The sequence below is a fragment of the Salvelinus sp. IW2-2015 genome, linkage group LG20 (assembly GCF_002910315.2).
Source record: "Salvelinus sp. IW2-2015 linkage group LG20, ASM291031v2, whole genome shotgun sequence".
Taxonomy (NCBI): Eukaryota; Metazoa; Chordata; class Actinopteri; order Salmoniformes; family Salmonidae; genus Salvelinus; species Salvelinus sp. IW2-2015.
The window spans coordinates 22,633,183-22,657,725 of record NC_036860.1 but is presented as its reverse complement, the minus strand read 5'-3'; the positions used below and the strand labels follow the sequence as shown (position 1 = coordinate 22,657,725).

General features: G+C 39.9%; 1 protein-coding gene across 9 annotated transcripts in view; it reads right to left on the bottom strand.

Annotated features, from left to right (window-relative positions):
• The window catches only part of LOC111980383 (glucocorticoid receptor), a 101,806-nt gene that overhangs the window by 59,595 nt on the left and 17,668 nt on the right, over nucleotides 1-24,543 (bottom strand). For 6 of the 9 annotated variants that reach the window (XR_011481717.1, XR_011481716.1, XR_011481715.1 and 3 more), the window contains one exon: nucleotides 23,408-24,495. The exons of 1 other annotated variant lie outside the window; for it this stretch is intronic. Coding sequence is in view for 1 of the 8 variants with exons in the window: in XM_070449272.1 (XP_070305373.1) it covers nucleotides 23,408-24,486 (1,079 nt within the window). In the remaining 7 variants the exon portion in view is untranslated. Of the gene's footprint in view, nucleotides 1-23,407; nucleotides 24,499-24,543 lie in introns of all 9 variants that reach the window. 2 more of the 9 variants (XR_011481714.1, XR_011481718.1) reach the window with 1 other exon arrangement.

Genomic DNA, 24,543 nt, shown 5'->3' with positions numbered 1-24,543 from the left:
AACATTAAATTATCTGGCAACAGCTCTGTTGAACATTCCTGCAGTCAGCATGCCAATTGCACACTCCCTCGAAACTTGAGACATCTGTGGCACTGTGTTGGGTGACAACTGCACATTTTAGAGTGGCCTTGTACTGTCCCCAGCAGAAGGTGCACCTGTGTAATGATCATGCTGTTTAATCAGCTTCTTGATATGCCACACCTGTCAGGTGGATYGAGTATCTTCTCAAAGGAGAAATGGGATGTAAACAAATGGGTGCACAACATTTGAGAGATACGTTTTCTTTGCCATGGAAAAATTTGGGGATCTTTTATTTCAGCTCATGAAACATGGGACAAACACTTTACATGTTATGCTTATATTTCTGTTCAGTATATGATTTCAATAGGTTTCTTACAGAAGATTGACAGTAGTACTTAAAACAATACTCCCATTCAAGTCAACATTCTCTGATGTGTGGACCGCCAACCATCTTTGTGCATTTGATAGATTACATTTAAATGTTATTCCCATTTTAGTACATTGAATCAGCAGAAACATGACACTTACCCTGTATTCATGACAATGCTGTGTCTCAACCGATGGAATGTACAATATAAACACCTCAGATTATGTAAAATAGGGTCTAAACTACAGCATAAATGTAAATAATACGTTTTTATAAATAAATAAATWGTTTGACAACCCTGTTTGTAAGCTTTTAAATGATACCAAACTCAACCATATATATTTTCCTGTTATGAAGACATGGGGGTTCTCTTGTTTGGGCAAAAGACTGTCCTCTCTCRTCCGTGACATGGAAACCGATAAGTGGTCGAGAACTGTGTCAATTCGTTTTTAGCCAAATGGATAGCGTCCTTTGGGCTAAGAAAGTACAAGTGTATCCTCCCTGAGTCCTTCACAGAAGMGTTTAAAAATCTGCCACATGGGGGGGGACAAAATGTCCACCAAGGTAGAGAAAGTGTTGAAARGAATCAATCTACAAGCTACTTGAATGCCAGGAGGTGAGAATGGTGTGAGGTTCCCTGGGGTGACCTGTTTAGGGGATCAAGGTAACCAGGCTGACTCGGCTTAGAGGCCTGTTGAGAGTCTCGCCACCAAGAGTGGTTTAGAAAGGCACTGGGCAGCACTCCAACAGATTACAACCACGAGTAGGCCAACTGCTGACGTGTGCTTAAAATATAAAAAACTGAAGACTGTCGGAGTCTAAGTGTGATGACATTCAGCAGGTGTGAGAATTGCTCCAATCATTGGACAATCAGAACTTCCTTCTGAAAGCCCCCAAAAATTCACAACATTAATTGGCTCCTACTGCGTTTGCTTTTAAGCCAATGCTTTGTGCTTTCTACACCTGTGTGAGATAAAGGCATGGCTTCTAATACGGTGTATAACATGACTGACTATCAGAATTTGTTTGTCAGTGCAGCTTGACACAGATCTATGTGCTTTTGGCTGTCCAACAGAAACACAAAATGAGGTACAGTACGTAGCCAGTACAGGCCTAAATCAGCAAAAGAGGAATGTGTTCATCCTTAGGGTAAAACTAACTCGTGATAGATTTACAACCTGAAACGACAGAACCTGCCAAGCATGTTTTTTGAGATATGCAGCCGTTAATAAACTAGACACTTCCATTGTCTGTCTCGCAAATGGTAGCAGAACATTTGTTTAWATCAGAAGTCCATGGTAATTTGAGTAGCTTGAATTACTACTGCGTCTACCTAAGATGGATTTTATGTAGACCTAGGTCTATAAACCTTTTAGGCATAGGTACTACTGACTGAGCATTGTGGTTCTGGTATCCTAGCTATGCAAATGGGCGATAGTTGACAGACATACTGTAGGACTCTGCCATACATGAAAGTGCAAGAGGTCAAAGGAAAAAAAAAAAAAAATCACAGCCTTATTCCAGATTGATGCCAATTCTATTTTCATCTGAGGTAGCAATTTGCTGTTCATTTCAATTATGATCAGACAGTAACTCATTTATCGTCAAAAAAACAAATGTGAATCAACCAACATAAAACATTGAAGCAGTTCAATAGCTTAGTTTTAGAGGGTGGTAAACATTTCCAGTGATATTAGACTGATCTATGCTGGCGGAAAATCTGATGGACATAAAATAGCATGTAACATTCATGGAAAAACTGCCTACTAGGCCTACTTTGAAATAGTATATTTTCTATGCTGGCGGAAAATCTGATGGACATAAAATAGCATGTAACATTCATGGAAAAACTGCCTACTAGGCCTACTTTGAAATAGTATATTTCGGTCGTAATCCTAAACCCTTTACCTGCTTAATTAAATGTAGAGAGAAGTGCTGTTCACTAAATGCTAGTTGGCAGCTAATATATTTGTGTACAAAACAAAGTGCAACTTAATTTGCAAAACATCTTGGAGGTCAGTGTAGGAATTTCCAAAATCGGTAAATATTAACCCCATACAGAAAGAACAGTGCGTGAAGATTGAGTGAGAGTGAGAGTGAGAGTGAGAGTGAGAGAGAGAGAGAGAGAATACAGTAAGAGCTCTGTTAATCATTGTGTCAGACAGGTTCAGTAACGGCTAATAAAAATGCATCGCCGAGGGGGCGTGACAACAAATCAACCCTGCAAATCATGTGTGAACGAAGACCTTGCTGAAATGTAGCAGTAGTGTTATTCAAGAATTACTTTTTTTTTTTTTTTTACAGTATAATCAATACAGAATAAAAAATTTAAACCATAGTTCACCATTTTTGGTGGGAGGCTGAATATTAATGATTACAAGAGCGAAATAGGGGCACTTGAAAGAGACATAAAGGAGCCAGTCCGCCATCCCGAGCCCTGTAGCGTGAGAATGGAACACTTTGAATCAGGTATTGCTGCCTTGATGCCATGCCCAGCAGCCAGAAAGCAAATCCCAAAACAAATGCAGAGGCACAAACAGATCACTCAAAACCTCCAGGTCACAACTCAACCCTCATGTTTCGCCACCTGGCCCTAGTCAACAACACATTTAGCCATTTCAGATACAGTTAACATATCATAATAGGCCTAACAGTTACATTCCTTGTCATAATGTAAATGATAACTGGTATAATTTATCAGATTACTGTCAATGCTGTCTTATAAAGCGTAGGTCTAACAGTTATTGTATCCAAGTATAGATACACAACAAATTGCCAAACTTTAGGTCTGTCGTAATATAATTGACAGTAGATCTAGCTGGTCTTTCGTAATATAATTGAGACAGTAGATTTAGCTGGTCTGCCATAATATATTAGAGACTGTAGATGGTCTGTCATAAAATATTAGAGACAGTAGATCTAGCTGGTCTGTCATAATATACTAGAGACAGTAGATCTAGCTTGTCTTCCGTAATATAATTGAGACAGTAGACTTAGCTGGTCTGCCATAATATAATTGAGACAGTAGATCTAGCTGGTCTGCCATAATATAATTGAGACAGTAGATCTAGCTGGCCTGTCATAATACAAAAGCATTAAGTTAAAATCATATGGGTATACTACACCAGCTTTAGAATAAGTTGAGGTCAGCGCTTAATTTGTAAAAATCGGGAATTGCCAGATCAAAAGGTGAAAGGGAGTACAGGGTGACCTGGGGGGCTCAATTACAACAATTACAAATCAAATATTATTTTGGGACGATATTATATCAATACATACAGAACCAGTCAAAAGTTGGGACACCTACTCATTCAACTGTTTTCTTTATTTGACTATTTTCTACATTGTAGAATAGGGAATACATCAAAACTATGAAATAACACATATGGAATCATGTAGTAACCCAAAAAAAAGTGTTAAATCWAAATATATTTCATATTTGAGATTCTTCAAAGTAGCCACCCTTTGCCTTGACAACTTTTCACTCTTGGCATTCTCTCAACCAGCTTCATGAGGTAGTCACCTGGAATGCATTGCAATTAACAGGTGTGCCTTGTAAAAGTTCATTTGTGGAATTTCTTTCCATAATGCGTTTGAGCCAATCAGTTGTGATGTGACAAGATAGGGGGATATAACAGAAGATGGTCTTTTACCAAATAGGGCTAAGTCCATATTATGGCAAGAACAGCTCAAATAAGCAAAGAGAAATTACAGTCCATCAGAATTTTAAGATATGAAGGTCAGTTAATCAAGTGCAGTCGCAAAAACCATCAAACAATATGATGAAACTGGCTCTCATGAGAGGAAAGGAAGACCCAGAGTTACCTCCGCTGGGGAGGATAAGATCATTAGCGTTACCAGCCTCAGAAATTGCAGCCCAAATAAATGCTTCACAGAGTTCAAGTAACAGACACATCTCAACATCAACTGTTCAGAGAAGACTGTGTGAATCAGGCCTTCATGGTCCAATGCTGCAAAGAAACCATTACTAAAGGACACCAATAAGAAGTAGAGACTTGCTTGTGCCAAGAAACACAGACCGGTATTAATCTGTCTTTTGATCTGATGAGTCCAAATTTCTGATTTTTGGTTCAACCACCGTGTCTTTGTGAGACACAGAGTAGGTGAACGGATGATCTCTGCATGCGTGGTTCCCACCGTGAAGCATGGAGGAGGTGGTGTGATGGTGCTCTGCTGGTGACACTGCCAGTGACCTGACATTCACAATCACCCGACCTCAAACAAATTGAGATGGTTTGGGATGAGTTGGACCGCAGAGTGAAGGAAAAGCAGCCAACAACTACTCAGCATGTGGGAACTACTTCAAGACTGTTGGAAAAGCATTCCAGAGGAAGCTGGTTGAAAGAATGCCAATATTGTGCAAAGCTGTCAATCATGGCAAATTGTGGCTACTTTGAAGAACATATAATATATTTTGATTTGTTGAACCCTTTTTTGGTTAGTACATGATTCCAATTGTGTAATAGTTGATGTCCTCACTATTATTCTACAATGTAGAAAAGAGTCAAAATAAAGAAAAACCCTTGAATGAGTAGCTGCCTAAACTTTACTGGTACTGTATGTATTTATTTGCTACTGTAGGTTGCGTTAGTCAGCTGTACCTTAATCAAAACAACCATTTTTATTCTTACAGCTTGTTCTCCATTTTTTTAACCCCCTAGAGTCGATTGACACACTGGTGCGTCAATCCTAGTTACATAAAATCCCAATCAAAATCCATACGTTAAAAATATACACACCGCATCCGCCAGTGTCGCACTTCCGCATATGCACTGAAAAGGTGGCAAAGCTAGAGCGGTGTTGGTCAGACCATGTAAAATCCCGTTTTGGTATACGACCCCCACATGTCAGTAGACTCGTCTGAAATTGATACTGTCAATGTGGCACCTTCTATTTCATAGCATCCAAACCGTTTGGGTTACAATCTACTGGGATTCGTCTGAAGGTAACCGGTAATTTAATGAAAGTATGAAGGTAGTTTTGTGCCTACCCAAAAAAAAGGTTAAAATGTAGTGATGCACCGATATGACACGTTTGGCCGATACCAATATCTGATATGTTCCTAGTAAAAAAAAAACGATACAGATAACCGATATTTCAAATGTTTGCGGCCTTTTAAGCATTCTAGTACAGTTACACGCAGCAGTTAAATAGTTACACGCAGCGGACTAAGGCACTGCATCTCAGTGGTAGAGGCATCACTACAGTCGCTGGTTCGAATCCAGGCTGTATCAAATCCGGACATGATTGGGAGTCCCATAGGGCGGCGCACAATTGGCCCACCGTCGTCCGGGTTTGGCCGGGGTAGGCCGTCATTGTAAATACGAATTTGTTGTTAACTTCTTGACGCTAGGGGTCAGATTCTTTTTTAAATAACGTTCCCAAGGTAAACAGACTATTTCTCAGGTCCAGATCGTAGAATATGCATATAATTTACAGATTAGGATAGAAAACACTCAAAAGTTTCCAAAACTGTCAAAATATTGTCTGTGAGTATAACAAAATTGATTTTGCAGGCGAAAACCTGAGGAAATCTAACCCGGAATTTTATCTGTGTTTCATTTCCTGTCTTTCTTCCATTTAAAGGGGTATCAACCAGATTCCTTTTCCAATGGCTTCCTCAGGCTGTGACCAGGCTTTAGACATTGTTTCAGGCTTTTATTTTAAAAAATGAGCAAGATTTTTCAAAACTAGTCAGGTGTCCTCGCGCACCTACAGTGCTGGTCATTAAAACAAAGCTAGCTAGCTCACGGATGCAAACAAATGTTCTTCCCTAAAAACATAGCAAAATGACATCTGTTTCAGTAGCTATCGTTAGCTAGCTAACTAACTATACAGCTAGGTGTCATCTAAAATAGCCCTAATATATAAGTTCTTATTTAATTAATGGTCAGCCCCATCTATGTGAAGCTAGGCACAATAAGGATTAGCCACAATAGTGGGAAACAGGCTTAAGTAGCTGGCTAGCCATTTATTTTCATGAACTGAAGATCAATTTCAATAAGCGAACAACAATACTTACAAGGATTCCTAAATCATTGCTAAGACGAATGAAAATGACTGCAGTTTCTATTGGTCATTGTTTTCAGGCTGATTGTATTGGTGCTAGCTAGGTACCAAGCTACAGCTAGCTACAGTGGTTCCTCCTTAAAAAGTTGTGTTCTGTGCATTCTGTGGCACGTCATTTAATTCTCAGCCATTTTTTCTGTTACTGCAAGTTATTGCTAGTTTGACCACCAGAGGGCATCTTTGAGAATCATTTGATAGTATTCCGTATCGGCATAAGCAGAGAATTTAAAACCTTTTTGTAATAACAGTCATATATATATATATATATATATGGGATTGACTAAGAAATTTGGCTTAATTCATTTGATTAATATTATGGTGTTTCTATTCAGAAATAAACAAAAAACAAAACCCTCAGGGTTTCTGTTAGGATGGAATGTAAAATACGGCGCTGTACAACTGCATTTAGAAAGTTTATCATTATTTTATAAACACATTTCGTTAATTAGGCTACTGTGCAGTCTATAATACATACTGTAGTAAACATGGGAAAGTGCTTAATTCCTTACATAAGGGAGAGCAGGCCATGTCTGTACCACAGAATGAGGGGCACGCGGGAGACCGGGGATCAAATCCCCATTGGGGAGGAAGGAGTAGGCTGTCCTTGTAAAAAGGAATTTGTTCTTAACCAATTCCATATGTGATTTCATAGTTGTGATGTCTTCACTATTATTCTACAATGTAGAAAATAGTACAAATTCAGAAAAAAACCTGGAATGAGTAGGTGTCAACTTTTGACTGGTACTTGCTGGAACGGAAAATGACGGTCGGCAGTACAGTACTGGGCTATTTACGAGGAAGGAGTAAGCTGTCCTTGTAAATAAGATTTTTGTTCATAACTGACTTGCCTAGTTAAATAAAGGTTACACTAGGAGCATAACATTTCTGCACCCTAATTTTCTAATTCTTGTCTAACCAATTTGTCCTTTTTTCCTCGTTATTTTACTAACGAAAGCATAAAGATGTTGAATAAATACTGTATTGCTGTTTTGAATTAGAAATGTAACACTTTAGAGTACTTAAGCATTGAATTCCTTGCAGGTTGAGGGATTTTCAGAACAGTAGCCTGGTTATAAAAAGTCTATTGTCCTGCTAATAGGAAACATTTGCATGATGGGCTACACCTGCTACAGTTGTGATGTCATCACTATTATTCTACAATGTAGAAAGTAGTAAAAATATAGAAAAATACTGGAATGAGTAGGTGTCCAAACTTTTGACTGGTACTTGCTTAATTAATATTATGGTGTTTCTACTCCATGAAAAACCCTCGGTTTCTGTTAGGATGGAACGGAAAATATGACGCTGTACAACGTGATGTCCGGCAGTACATTGAGACAAGCACGACACAGGGATTCTTTAGCTAAATAGCCCAGTACTATTTAGCTAAAGAATCCCTGTGTCGTGCTTGTCTCAGAGCAGCACAAAAGTGTTAAAAAAGTTGTAGGCTTTTGCTTCTAACTTCAATATGCTCTTTAAATAAGACCTACACCATTTAACAGTATATTTAAAAAATTATATTTTTCAATGATGTGACTCTCCACCAATAATTTCATTTAGAGAATTGGAGGACTCTATATTAATATCTAGTCATCTGAAATAAGGGCATAATTCCTGTTCAAATTTACAACAACTTATAGGCATTTCATCATTATTAAGACCTTTAAGAAATAATGTCTGGAGGGTGAAAATCTCAAAAACATTCTGGCTGATTTTCTTTTGTGGCTGGCAGTTGGTATGGACCAATTTATCAGGTAAATAAAACATGTCAGTGTTTGACCGCATCTCCCACTTTTCGTGAGTTCAAAGTATATGTAGTTGTGAACATTACAGAGTGTTCTTCAGCGGGTCTCTTTTGTAGCAGTTCATCTCGTGTTTTCCTCAATGCCAAATTAAGAGCTTCATCGACACATTGTGGAGAATATCCTCTTCTTAGAAACCTATTGCGCATCTCCGCTGCTTTTTCTAGATAGTCCTGAAAATGATTTATTGCAAGTTGGGGAGGGGGGATTTCACACCTAGCTCGGCTAAGACCGTTCTTTACTAAAGGTTGAACAGTGTATTGTTCAGCTAATAGCCTATCCTGCTATGCTTGTGAAAAACTAATACTTTTCCCCCCTTTCCACGTTAAAAGACTCCAATTAACAGTGCTTTTAGCCACAATCCACCCTAACCCCAATTAATACATTTGGGCACAGTCGATAGCGTGCTGGACTTCAGGCTAGAATGTTGAGGGTTCGTAACCTGATCCCTGCTTGCTATAATTAATGAGTTTGATACACCTAGTGTTGGATTTGGCTGGAAAAAAATCTTGCTAAACAGCGATTTTCGTAAATTAACTTTGACAAAAAAATATGCACAATCGTTTGTTTCTACATTAACTAACATATTCCTCTCAACTGTACATGTTTTGCATTACTTTTTATAACTACATACATTTTCTACCCCCGTAATGTTTTACCAGCCATCTTTGCTGATGTCACCGGGGACCAGTGGCCCGTGTCAAATTTGTCATTGGAACCACTCGATATGATTGGTCATATAAAAACCTTGCTACCCAAATGCATGAGTGCTCTAACTCCCGCTTGTGGTGGTCTGGAGCAATGAAGCTGTGACGATGGGTACCTCTAAGTCCCGCGATGTAAGCTCGCAACTTTTAAAGGAGGAACCACTAATTACCCCAGAAGTTGTGGTCAAACAAATTATGCTTTATTACCAACGCAGTATTGTAAACACATCGTTCATGGCCGGTGTTTGCAGACTRTTTTGTCCAGCTTTGACAGTGCTACTATCTTTTTTGACACGCAAAGACCCAAACAGTGTTCCATAGTATGTAGGTCGTGGAGCTAATAGCAGTGATGCTATTACTGTGTAACTCCGGATGGGCAACATCTGAAAAATAGCGCGCTTGGTAGTGTGTACTGGTGCTCAACCAGTCGGCGAAAGCCAACATCACCCACGACAGAGAACGGTTGATTGTCAAGGGCAATAAATTCCATTATCTTGGCTTTAATTGATTTCGCTTTTGAGTTGTCTAGCTGAAATATTCTTACTCTTTCAAGTAACTGCTCAACTTGTTAACTGCTCGATCCACACAGCAGACATTGTGGGCTAGGTTAGGAATGCTGTGTTGCACGTGTAGCGCAAAATTGTACGTTGCATCATTACATCATGTACCAACGTTATATAGGTACGCACGGTAGCTTTGACATCGGTTTTGCACATTGGCGTTAAACTAGACATCGGGCCAACACCGATGTTGGCATCTTTAGCTAATATCGTCCAATTCCCATATGTTCACCGATATATCATGCATCCCTAGCAGTGAAAACTAAGGATGGAGCAACACCACCACAGTTAATCCACAATACTATCCTAAATTACAGAATAAAAATATTCTGTACAGGCTTCTTTTCAAACATGTATCCTGTAAGGCACTAAAGTAAAACTGCAAAAAAAAAAAAAGAAGTTCACTTCATATCCTGAATACAAAGTGTTATCTTTGGGGCAAATCCAACACAACATGTCACAGAGTACCACTCTTCATATTTTCAAGCATGGTGGCGGCATCATGTTATGGGTCTGCTAGTTATCGGCAAGGAATATGGAGTTTTTTTAAGATAAAAATAAACAGAATAGTTAAGCACAGGCAAAACACTAGAGGAAAACCTGGTTCAGTCTGCTTTCCAACAGACACTGGGAGACAAATTCACCTTTCAGCAGGAAAATAACTTAAAACAAGGCCAAATATACACGAGTTGCTTACCAAGAAAAAAAAACCCTGAGTGGACTAGCTAGTTTGACTTAAAAAAAAAATACAATTTGGCTTAAATCTATGGCAAGAATTGAACATGGCCGTCTAGCAATMATCAACAACCAACTTGACAGAGCTTAAATCATTTAAGAACAATGTGTAAATGATGCACAATCCAGGTGTGGAAAGCTCTTAGACTTAACAGAAAGACTGCCAAAGGTGATTCTAACATGTATTGACTCAGGGGTGTGAATACTTATTTAATTTAAATATCTTTAATTTTCAATAAAGTAGCAAAAATGTCTAAAAACATGTTGTTTTCACTGTTATTATGAGGTAGTGTGTTGTGTGTAAATGGGTGAGAAAAATGCAGCAGATGCTAATTCTGTTCGAATTTCTGCCAGAAACATAAAGGAAAACTATCCCTGACCCTGGCAGTTTGACCCTTCTTCACCCGGGAGTAACACTATCCAATCAAATGGAGCCAAGGAGTTGCGCAGAGCATTCCTTCTAGATCAACCGAATATTCACAGTGAGACAAACTGCAGATGGTGGAATCTGGGTCAAGGGGAGGACAGCCAGGCAGTCACACAGACATGCACTAGTCAGCCGCAGGCCGATTTTCATCCGAGGGGATGGTTGAGGGGCCGAAGTATAATTATAATAATGTGTACCCAGCAAATTGACACAAAAAGAGATTGTATTGAAAATAAGTAATTTCATACACTGAATACATTGAAACACAATCACGTCTATTTGTAGGAATACTCTAAAAACAGATTTCCAGAATAATTTGAGTGAAATCTTGGTGATTTACCATCTTTTTTTTAATGTGCCATCCCCTGCACTAGTCCATCGACTTTGCTCTCTTCTGTTCTGAGTGTAATATTAGAGTGCTACTGGAAATCAGGCCAGGGAAGGAAATTCCACTAACTTGCTTTCCAGTCTGAATCAAGGTTCAACAACACTCAGAATTCACAGGAGGGAAAGTAAAAGAATGACATGCAGTGTGTGTTTGGGTGGATTTATATTAGTAAAATATGTTTAGTGAGAGCCCTCTTCAACATTTGTAACTTTTATGTATACACTAGCCTTGAATGTGGTGTGACCAAAGCCACATTTCTGCTTAATGTGTGAGTGCAGCTATTAGCATACCGTAAATACTATTGATGCACCAATATGACATTTTTGGTKTATACRAATATCCATTATGCTCCTTGCCCKAAATTATTATATATATTTTTTTAAATACCGATATCCGAATATTTAAAATTTTAGTGGCCTTTTAAGCATTCTAGTACAGTTAAATAGTTCACACACACACGGCGGTCTAAGGCACTGCATCTCAGTGCAAAAGGCATCACTACAGTCCCTGGTTCGAATCCAGGCTGTATCACATCCGGATGTAAATTGGGAGTCATTTTTTTTACATTTTTACATTTTAAGTCATTTAGCTGAAGCTCTTATCCAGAGCGACTTACAAATTGGAAAGTTCATACATATTCATCCTGGTCCCCCCGTGGGGAATGAACCCACAACCCTGGCGTTGCAAGCGCCATGCTCTACCAACTGAGCCACACGGGACCATAGGGCGGTGCACAATTGGCCCAGCGTCATCCGGGTTTGGCCGGGGTAGGCCGTTATTGTAAATAAGAATTTGTTCTTAACCGACTTGCCTAGTAAAATAAAAGGTTACACACACACCAGAAAGTTATTGTTGGCATTGACGTATGTTCCCATTACCAGTAAAAAAAAATCGAAACACATTTCTTTCACTTACTTGCTGTGCTGTTTCGTTGTTCATTTGTTCAGTCGTTTCATTTCAACCAGGATTTCATCACACATGTCAAGCAGTGAAGTTTCAGCTCTGTCTGTCCGCTGCCTCTCTTCCTCAGTGCGCATGGTCACTGTGTCTGTTTCCATCTTGTCCAGCTATGTATGTAACATTTCACGTAAACCCTGTTTGTCTGCATCGAGGTAGCGGTCCTTGTACATAGCATCATGCATGGTGGTGACATAAGAGAATGCCACCGAATCGCTTGTTCACAGCCTGTGTCGGCAGTAATGTTGAGCAGGCATCTCAATGTGGAACGCTGTTTAGGTCATTGCATGTCAAAAAAAATATGTCACATAACACTATTTGATACGTTAAATAAGCTTTAAATTTGACACGTCAAATAACAGTTCTATTATAGAATCTTCTGTGTTCTGAACTTGCACGTGCAAGCCAAGCGCCAAACACTAACTTTAGTTGAACTCTCAACGCTGTAAAAAAAAAAAAAAAAAAAAGTCTACAAACAAGCAAACACCGGCCACGACTAATGTGTTTACAATACCGCGCTGGTAATAAGGCATTTGTTATTCCGAAACGTCTGGGGTAGCTAGCTTTAGCTTGGTACCCAGCTAGCACAAATTCAACCAGCCTGAAAACAATGACCAGTAGAAACTGCAGTCATTGTCATTATTCTTAGCAATGATTTTGGAATCCTTGTCAGTAAGTATTAGCTAGGTAGCCACTTGTTGTTCACCTATTGAAATTGAACCTCAGGTCATGAAAATAAATAGCTAGCCAGCTACTTAACCCTGTTGCCCAAAGCTAATGTGATAAGAAGCCATAGTGAGGTTCGACCCGGATCGGGTTGTGAAGCTAGCCACAATAAAGATTAGGCACAATAGTGGAATTTGCTGTTTGCCTTCCAAAATAAAGAGTACCTCTTTGAAAGTGATGCAGAAGGTTCACATTGGTGGAGTCATGCCATAATTTTAGACTAGATAATGTTTAACAAGTTGGAATGTGAAGCAATGAAATGGGGTATCAGTCTACTCGGTGACACCCACAGAACACAACTGAAGAGTTTATGCAAATATAATCGGGGACTGTGACTGTGTGAAATCACCTCCCCAGTCAGCCTATTGTGTGTATTGACTAAGAGGATCGACCGATTATGATTTTTCAATGCCGATACCAATTATTGGAGGACAAAAGACCGATACCGATTAAAGCGGCCGATGTATTTATAATTTTTTAATTATATTTTTTATATATAATATATCATACACACACACACATTTTTGTAATAATGACAATTGCAACAATACTGAATGAACAATGAACACTTTTAGCTAGCAACTTACCTTAGCTAACAGGCAGGCTCCTCGTGGAGTGCAATGTAATCAATGCAAGATTGGATCCCCCGAGCTGACAAGGTTAAAAATCTGTCGTTCTGCCTCGTTTCTAGGCCGTCATTGAAAATAAGAATGTGTTCTTAACTGACTTGCCTAGTTAAATAAAGATTAAATAAAGGTGTTTAACAAAATTTAAAATAAAAAAAATTCGGCCCCAATTAATGTCTCTCAATTCACAGTTGTTTCAGAGTCGCGCAATAAGAGCTACAACGCTAATGTTCTCTGGGTGTCACTGAGTAGACTGATACCTATGGACTGTGGATCAATGACATGGGGTTAGGCTGTACAGTGAAATAAGTATGCCCACATTGCAATTCTAAAGTATAACGCATCCAGTGTGATTTCAACAGATTGTCAAATTAACAAATTATTGAATTTTGTTGATTTTATATAACATGCCAAACTCGTTTAGCATGATCTATTCAATTATGGCATAACTATACTATTTGRATTCTTTTGCATAATTTTCAATTACATACTTTTATTTTGAAGGCTAACCGCAAAGTCCACTATTGTGGCTAATCCTTATTGTGGCTAGCTTCACATACATGGGTCCGACCACCATTAATTAAATAAGAACTGTCTTATTAATTAGGGTTATTTTAGATTACACCTAGCTAGCTAACGATAGCTACTGAAACAGATGTGTCCATAAGCTAGCTAGCCCTTTTTTTTTTTTAAATAATGAACAGCACTGTAGGTGCGCAAGAACTTGACCAGCATAGCATACGTATCGATTAATCATTGTGACATATGAAAAACGAGTGATAATTACTACACATTGATTACACTATGTAAAAAATMTATGAACACGTTAAATGTGACGTGCTGTTATATTCAGGTCCTGATTGGTCAACAAGCTTATTTGACACGTAAAATAGTGTTATTTTACATGTATCTTTTTTGACAAGCAAAGAGCCAAACGGCGTTCCATATTTCAATGCCATGACAGAGGGTCTCACGTCTGCTGCAGGCAGTTGATGAGCTTATTTCTCGAGTCAGTTGTTCAAATGGAGCTAGCTGGTGTGTTCYTGTTTCATGTTCTCAAATGCTATTGAAAATGGCAGCAGTGGTATGACAACCAGCACATTCATGAGCATGCAAAGCGACTTTCCTCAARACGAATTKCTCGACGACCCACTYTGCTGTCAAACTCAGACATCGCTTAAAGAGAGATTTGAATTTAGAGSCGTTTCTTTAAACTACACAAATAAAATTTTATTTGTCACATACACATGGTTAGCAGATGTTAATGCGAGTGTAGCAAAATGCTTGTGCTTCTAGTTCCGACCATGCAGTAATATCTWACAAGTATCTCTCCTGGACCTAGTTTGTGTAATCAAAGTAGTGTAGTGTAAAGAGGCCCTTATTTATATTGGAACATTACTGGATCAGAGGCTCATGGAATCGGCCAAAGACAACTACATTCACATGCTACTGACCTGAGCGCTGAGGATCCATAAGAGAACATTAGTTTGATATAACCTTGCAGGGACTGTAAAGTGGTACAGAGATAAACAGCAGAAAAACAATACTGGTTGGAGCCTAAAACGTGAAGACCTACTTGAAGTGAAAGTCTACTGAAGTGAGACTGTCCTTTTCTTGCCTATTTACATTGGTTTTGTTCACAAGCTAGGTTGTTTTTCTATGTTTGAGTTTAAACTGCTAGGGAAGAGAATACAACACTTCTACTAGTCAGACTCAATCTCACAGGCACAAACATGACTCGAGTCACTACCACAGTAACCTCCCCTTTAAAGGGACAGGTGACAGTTTATTTTAACCAAAATATCAAACAATATACCACATTAGTTCTTACTAGTAATACATTTGTTTTAGAAAGATTACAAAGCATGCATCTGTCTTTTTGTGTGTGTAATTTTAGCAGCCCCAAAATATTTTGGCTGGTTAAATCAAATCAGAGTGGCTGATAGATTAAAAAAATGATTATCTAATGCAACAGTGGCTGGTGGACCAAAAGCTGTATTTTATGCCCCAATACTGGTAAAACGGGCTGTTCAAAGTTAATTATTTTTCCCAGCATGTTACGGTCTAACGATGACATTAAAATGCATACTGGTTTCAAAAAGGTAAACACTACGCCCAGAGCTTGATGCCATCAAAAATTAGAGAACGAGGACAACGTAGCCTAATTTATAGTTAAATTAAACTCCCTCCCACACAAGTATGTTGATGGCTGCACAATACTTTTAAGCTGGTAGAGCCACTAAGATTGTGTCCAAAGATGACATTACATTTCCCTTTATCTTAATTTTGCACATTTCCACAACCATCTACAGCAGGGGTATTCAACCAGGGATCTGCGGACCCCAAGGTACTGTATTTCAATATTTTTATGAATATCATTAGCAACAGAATAAACCAATTTTGAATTACATACCTACAGGAAAAAAGATAATACAATTTCTCAACTCTTAATACTGAGCAAATTACTCATTGGAGCCAATTACACTCACTGGATTATCTGACAGAGCCTTTAAAAAGCCCGCAAATAGGCTACCAGTGCGGAAAGTGCCGCTGGCCAACGTTCCCTCTAAACTCCCTCCCCCTGGACTGCAGCGCAGAAGAAATAACAAATCAGCGTTTCCCTTTACTGTGGGAATTGTGATCGACTCAACATTAGCCACTTTCAATGCAACATACCGAAACAAAACAGACGCATGCAAGACTTGGTACGCAAAACTAACTAAGCAAGAGATTTTGTTGTAGGCAGAACACAGAGTAATATTTTATTTCACTGACAGGCACGACTCAGGCCCGTAATCTACACAGACCGGAGCGCCATGACCAATCAGAGCTGTAGTAGGCCTACATGCAAATAGACAATTGCCATATATGGATCATTCACTTTGAACTGGCCTGTTTTTACAGCATGAGTGGTGGTGAGTAGATGCGCTCGTTTTAAGATCAAAGAGAGAGCAGAGCTACTTGTAGCGACGTATGCACATTTCTACACTGAACAAAAATATAAAAACGCAACAATTTCAAAGATTTTACTGACTTAAAGTTCATATGAGGAAATCAGTCAATTGAAATAAATGAATTCACGACTGGTATTACAGATATGCATCTGTTAGTCACAGATATCTTTAAAAAAAAGAAGAAAATTAAACGGTGCTCACAATGGGCCTTAGGATCTTGTCATAGTATTTCTGTGCATTCAAATTGCCATCGACAAAATGCAATTGTGTTCGTTGTCCATAGCTTATGCCTGCCCACTCTGTTCACAATGTTGAAATCAGCAAACCACTTACCCACACGACGCCATACATGTGGTCTGCAGTTGAGGCCGGTTGGACGTGCTGCCAAATTCTCAAAAACAACATTGGAGGCGGCTTATGGTAGAGAAATGAACATTCAACTCAGGTAACAGCTCTGGTGGACATTCCTGCAGTCAGCATACCAATTGCACTCTCCCTCAAAACTTGATACATCTGTGGCATTGTGTTGTGTGACAAAACTGCACATTTTAGAGTGGCCTTTTGTCCCCAGCATAAGGTGCACCTGTGTAATGATCGTGCGGTTTAATACGTTTATTGATATGCCACACCTGTCAGGTGGATAGATTATTTTGGCAAAGGAGAAATGCTCACTAACAGGGATGTAAACAAATTTGTACACTATATTTGAGAGAAATAAGCTTTTTGTGCATATGGAAAATGTCTGGGATCTTTTATTTCAGCTCATGAAACACGGGACCAACACTTCACATGTTGTGTTTATATTTTTGTTTAGTGTTAAATTGTTCATGTCCTTTGCTAGCTAGTAATTTGCAGTCAACAATGGGGGAGTGATTGCTTCCTACAAGAGCACACAATGTGTGCATTTCTAGACATATTTGAAGAGTCAGGTAAAGAGCTTTTTTTGTCTTAAAATGGGCAGTGTTGTCTTTTGAGACAGGCTTGAATGAGCTAAGGCGCCAATGGGCAGAGGGTAGCATAATCTGCCTGATAATGGTATGGGAATAAAGATGCATTTTATTTTGTAAAGTGGTTTCTTGCATCAAACATTTTCAGTCACCTTTTTCAGACAAGTGGATAAACAGGTTAATGTCAAGCCTTGCATGTTTTTTTTAAAAGTCTCATGGAATGTAGTCCTACATTGAACACCACACATTGGCTGCTACTGTAGGCTGAACGATAGAACAGCATAAATGTTATGGGATGGGCCTCCCGTGTGGCGCAGTGGTCTAAGGCACATGGTGTTTCATCCGACACATTGGTACGGCTGGCTTAAGCGGGGCATTGTGTCAAGAAACAGTGTGGCTTGGCTGTGTTGTGTTTCGGAGGACGCACGGCTCTCGACTTTCGCCTCTCCCGAGTACGTATGGGAGTTGCAGCGATGGGACAATTGGATACCATGAAATTGGGGAGAGAAAAATAATAATAATAATAATAATAATAATAATAGAAAAACATGTTATTTTCTCCATTGTTTTTCATGGGTCGGCCACTCTAATAGGCTTACATTATGATCAACTATCCACAGCAGCCTACTTGACCATTGTTAAAAAAACTAACTTAAAGCAGGTCCAGACTCAGTGTTCACAGTAAATAAGCGGCAGAATTCGCACAGAATTTTGAACAGCTCAGTGCCGATTTTTTTTGTTTATGATACATTGCCGCTGGCTGCTGGTAAGCTTTCTTGAGATGGACATACGTCTTCTCCAACACATGGCTAAAATTTGTTTAACCAGCTAAACAGCTGCTCTTAGCAAAAATGTGTTTGGAGTTACCTCTCTAGCTAATAGGCTGTTGAGAGTTTACACTTCCTATTCCAAATATAATTTGGGGAGGTCAATATAAACTTACAAATCTATTCATAAAAAATAAAAATAAAAAGATTACTTCTCCTTGCCATTATCATTCACCTGATGCCAAGACGTGATCCTTTTGTTTTTGCTAATGTATGATGATGGGGGTCCCTAGGTCTCCGGTTTGCCTGGGAGGGAGTGCCTGGGCAAGAAAAGGTTGAAGAGCCCTGATCTATAGCATTTTTACATTATTCCACGTAAAATTCTGTCATTTACTAAGCCTATTCTATCGCTTTCAAGGTAACCTTACATTAAAATGCACACCTAATGAACTAGTTATAGCAGTTAGAAATGTTTGTCTGTTCAGGCCAAACAAAGCAGTCTATTTTTATTCCAAAAACACATCTGATAAGAAACATTTATAAAGGACTCAACCAACAAATCAACCTAATCCTATATTCAGATCAGGTGTGTCATACTGTCCCAAATGTCTGGAACAACATAGGGAACATATGGCTTTGTGGGTGAATTTTGGCCCATTCCTCCTGACAGAGCTGGTGTAACTGAGTCAGGTTTTTAGGCCTCCTTGCTCGCACACACTTTTTCTGTTCTGCCCACACATTTTTTATAGGATTGAGGTCAGGGCTTTGTGATGGCCACTCCAATACCTTGACTTTGTTGTCCTTAAGCCGTTTTGCCACAACTTTGGAAGTATGCTTGGAGTCATTGCTCATTTGGAAGACCCATTTGTGACCAAGCTTTAACTTCCTGTCTGATGTCTTGAGATGTTGCTTCAATATATCCACCAAATTTTCCTTCCTTATGGTGACATCTGTTTTGTGAAGTGCATGAGTCCCTCCTGCAGCAAAGCACCCCCACAACATGCTGCCACCCCCGTGCTTCAAGGTTGGGATGGTGTTCTTCGGCTTGTAAGCCTCCCCCTTTTTCCTCCAAACATAACGATGGTCAAACAGTTATATTTTTGTTTCATCAGGCTAGAGGATATTTCTCCAAAAAGTACAATCTTTGTCCCCATGTGCAGTTGCAAACCATAGTCTGGCTTTTTTATGGCGGTTTTTTGGAGCAGTGGCTTCTTCCTTGCTGAGTGGCCTTTCAGGTTATGTCAATATAGGACTCGTTTTACTGTGGATATAGATACTTTGTAAATGTTTCCTCCAGCATCTTCACAAGGTCCTTTGCTGTTCTGGGATTGATTTGCACTTCTCGCACCAAAGTACGTTCATCTCTAGGAGACAGAACGTGTCTCCTTCCTGAGCGGAATGACGGCTGCGTGGTCCCATGGTTTTTATACTTGTGTACTATTGTTTGTACAGATGAACGTGGTACTGAGTTTGAAGGTAGGCCTTGAAATACACCCACAGGTACACCTCCAATTGACTCAAATTATGGCAATTAGCCTATCAGAAGCTTCTGAAGCATGACATAAACTGCTTGGAAAATTCCAGAAATTAAAGACACAATCAACTTAGTGCATGTAAACTTCTGACCCAATGGAATTGTGATACAGTGAATTATAGGTGAAAAAATCCGTCTGTAAACAATTGTTGGAAAAATTACTTGTGTCATGCAAAGTAGATGTCCTAACAGACTTGCCAAAACTACAGTTTGTTTACAAAAAGTTTGTGGAGTGGTTGAAAAACAAGTTAATGACTCCAACCTAAGTGTATGTAAACTTCCGACTTCAACTGTATACACACACACATGCATACACACAACGAGCAACGTGATCATGCTGTTTTTATGTGGCTGCTATGAAAGTGAACTGCTCGCGTGTGATCAGGGGTGTATTCATTCCGCCGATTCTGTTGAAAAACATTTCTTAAAAATGGAACAAAACAGGGATAAACATACCTGAATTTGTCCAATAGAAACTCTTGTTTGCAACTGTTGGACTAATGATTACACCATAGCTAGATGCAGGAAACTGTACAAGGCGGTATTGAATGTGTCATTGCCTGTCAGCTTGATTACTCAATTCTCTCGACCCGTGCACCTACACTGTAAACATTCATTCATAAGCTAGGTTATAGCAACCTCAGGATGGGTACCACTGAATGCAATATTATGCCTTGAACATGTTCGTTAAAGAAATCATTCATTTCAATCCAAAAATGATTGTACTAATCCTAGATTGCCCATTTAAAAACCTATTCGTAGGCTATTCTGAAAAAAAGTCACACTGGAGATACTGTACATCTAACATCTGAGAAGTCATAAGGAAAAACGTATTGACCCGAATGAGTCTCAACTTGCTTAACACATTGTGCAATTATCAACAGTTTATGCAGACATTCCTTTTGATGGGAAAGTCTGTTGCAGCACTGCACTCCCTATGCACTATGAGATCATGCCATCTCCAAATATTTCACTGAGAACCAAGTATGTTAGTTTAGGACAAAATCCAAGATTTAAATGGATATAACGAGAGGTTCATATCATAGCAGTGGCTTGGCCTACTTATTTGTATCTGAAACTAACAGTAACCAAGCCATCATGCAAAGGCCTACTGTTAATTTAAGATAGCATTTCAGCCTATAGTCAGTAAATCCATGTACTCCTCAAAAGGCTCTATCGCTTGCAAAATGCAGCTGAAATACTACTTTGTTCGCCTGATCCACACTTAAAATACAAAAGCCTCGAATCATAAAAGTCATGCCTGGAATCTAAAAATCACCACTCAGATCAGTGCAAAGTTGTAGTCAGCTCCAAAACTATGGTGGTGATCTCTCCTCTCAGTGCAGTATTTCAGTAGAATACACAGTACATTAAAAACCTACAGTTGAAGTCGGAAGTTTACATACACTTAGGTTGGYGTCATTAAAACTTGTTTTTAACCACTCCACAAATTTCTTGTTAACAAACTATAGTTTTGGCAAGTTGGTTAGGACATCAACTTTGTGCATGACACAAGTCATTGTTCCAACAATTGTTTATAGAGATTATATAACTTATAATTCACTGTATCACAATTCCAGTGGGTCAGAAGTTTACATACACGAAGTTGACTGTGCCTTTAAACAGCTTGGAAAATTCCAAAAAATGATGTCATGGCTTCAGAAGCTTCTGAAAGGCTAATTGATATAATTTGAGTCAATTGGAGGTGTACCTGTGGACGTATTTCAAGGCCTACCTTCAAACACAGTGCTTCTTTGCTTGACATCATGGGAAAATCAAAAGAAATCAGCCAAGACCTCAGAAAACAAATGTAGGCCTCCACAAGTCTGGTTCATCCTTGGGAGCAATTTACAAATGCATGAAGGTACAACGGTCATCTGTACAAACAATAGTATGCTAGTATAAACACCATGGGACCACGCAGCCGTCATTCCACTCAGGAAGGAGACACGTTCTGTCTCCTAGAGATGAACATACTATGGTGCGAAAAGTGCAAATCAATCCCAGAACAACAGCAAAAGGATCTTGTGAAGATGCTGGAGGAAACTATAGAAAAATATCTATATTCACTGTAAAACCGAGTCCTATATCGACATAACCTGAAAGCAAGGAAGAAGCCACTGCTCCAAAAGCGCCATAAAAAAGCCAGACTACGGTTTGCAACTGCACATGGGGACAAAGATCGTACTTTTTGGAGAAATGTCCTCTGGTCTGATGAAACAAAAATAGAACTGTTTGGCCATAATGACCATTGTTATGTTTGGAGGAAAAAGGGGGAGGCTTGCAAGCCGAAGAACACCATCCCAACTGTGAAGCACGGGGGTGGCAGCATCATGTGGGGGTGCTTTGCTGCAGGAGGGACAGGTGCACTTCACAAAATAGATGGCATCATGAGGCAGGAAAATTGTGTGGATATATTGAAGCGACATCTGAAGACATCAGTCAGGAAGTTAAAGCTTGGTCACAAATGGGTCTTCCAAGTGGACAATGACCCCAAGTATACTTCCAAAGTTGTGGCAAAACGGCTTAAGGACAACAATGTCAAGGTATTGGAGTGGCCATCACAAAGCCCTGACCTGAATTCCATAAAAAAATGTGTGGGCAGAACTGAAAGTGTGTGCGAGCAAGGAGGCCTAAAAACCTGACTCAGTTACACCAGCTCTGTCAGGAGAAATGGGCCAAAATTCACCCAACGTTTGTGGGAAGCTTGTGGAAGGCTCCCCGAAACATTTGACCCAAGTTAAACAATTTAAAGGCAATGCTACCAAATACTAATTGAGTGTATGTAAACTTCTGACCCACTGGGAATGTGATGAAAGAAATAAAAGCTGAAATAAATCACTGACATTTCACATTCTTAAAATAAAAAGTGGTGATCCTAACTGACCTAAAACAGGACATTTTTACTAGGATGAAAATGTCAGGAATTGTGAAAAACTGAGCTTGAATGTATTTGGCTAAGGTGGTCGTAAACTTCCGACTTCAACTGTATATCTCACTCAGATGTGGTGGATGCCAAAGAACTTTGCTGAGAAAGTACAATGAGCCCTCATCCAAGGTCAATGTGACCTTGGATGAGAGAGAGATGTATGGGGATTAACAGCAAAACTATGGTAGTGTGTCCGTTTTAATCTCTGAATGAGCAGCAGCTGGAGCAAACACAGATAAACTTGTTTGCTCAAGGGCTTAATGACAGGTTACTCCGTTAATTCTAGCATCTGCTGCTGTAAGCCTACACAGAGTCAATCAACCCACACATTTGCAGTGATGTACTGTCACATCCTTCCTCTCCCTAGTATTATTGCTCCTGATCCACAGTAAGGATAGAAAAGGAAGAAAGCGTCAAACTCCTGAGGAATTTCTATGCGCCTTTTGGGAGCAAGGAGTACTCAGAGGGGACKATGTGTTTGTAATGAAGGAGGTTTGATGAGTCAAGGCAGCGCACCAAAGCAGATCTGGAAACATGGCTCCCAGCTGACAACGTACCCCGTCTACTCTGACTCATATTGACAAATGAGTGCATTTGCAAAAGGGCAACTGCAACAAATTGAGAGGTTGACTTGTGCCAGATCAATTCAAATAACAAAATTATGTAACAGGTTCACCCATACACATTCAGACAGTGCTTCCATTTTAAAATTCACAAAGCAACAACAAAGCAAGGATGTTTCAGATTCAGGAATGTTCAAATAAAAATCTATTTATATTCCTAAAATAATTCCTTATTCATAAATCATGCAATGTTAAATCATTCAAACGTGCACACAGTACATTAAACCATGTGTAATAAGTGACTTACCTGCTGAAGCTGACAGGAAAAGATGAGCTGGATGGAGTTGACATCCCTGATCCATCCCCAAATTCCTGGCCTCTGTTCCAGCCYTCACTGACTGAGGGCAGTGGCGGATACAGGCCAAAGACAGGCTTCTGATCCTGTTGTACGCGCACTGCCGTCGATGTGTTTCCGCCGTAGTGGTAACTCGGCCCACTCATGGAYCRCACCGAGCTGTGGGTACCAGGTATGTCCAGGCTGGATATCTGACAGTAGCTCTGGCGCTCGTTCTCCTGCTTGATTACACCTGGGGTGTAAAGCTGGATGAAGGAGGTGTCAGCGTCCTTCTCTGTCTTGATGACAGGCATGGAGATCCCTGGGCCCAGTTGCTGCCGATGCTGGTCCGCACCATTCACATTTTTACAGTTTCCCCCACTGCTACTGACTATGGGCTTGGTTTCCATGTTGCCGTCACCGAGCAGGGCATCATCCACTGACAGGGAGGAAAGGAAAGCGGCCTCGTCAGCCAGGTAAAACTCATTCAGGTCAGACAGAGAGCCAGGCAAGTCCAAATCCCGCAGAATGTCCAGCGTATTGTCACCAAGGAGCCTCTCGTTGACATCCAAGTCCTTCAGTGACTGTCCAAAGCTGACTGTCCCCATGTCAAGCCTGTCCTTATCCATTGGTGAAAAGTCCTCAGTTTTCAGAGGGAAAAGGTAATTAGAACATCCAAGTACAGAGCTCCCTGGGGTGTTGGATCTATTCAAATCTGAAATGCTCTCCTCCAACAGAGCAAAGTTCTCAAACAGCTGCTGCTGTTGATGATTCTGCTGCTGTTTCTGTGCGTTCTGCATTCTCAGGGCCTTGCCCATTAACTTCACTTCAGCCTCCTCTATAGAGAGTCCAATGGAGGCTGTCCCTGCTGTGGAGAGCTCACCCTGAATCTTAGTGACATTCAGTCCGTTAGAGGAGTCTCTGGCTGGAGGCTGGGGTGTGGAGCCAGGCAAATGCATCACGGAAATTAATGTGGTGGACTTGGAACTGCCTGCGTTAACCGAGAAGCTTCCCTCTTCACCTCCATCTAAGCTCTTGTCCTGGTTATCCATTTCTTGATCCTGCTTGACACACACAGGGATGAAAGCACTGGTTTAGAAAGTGCTTGT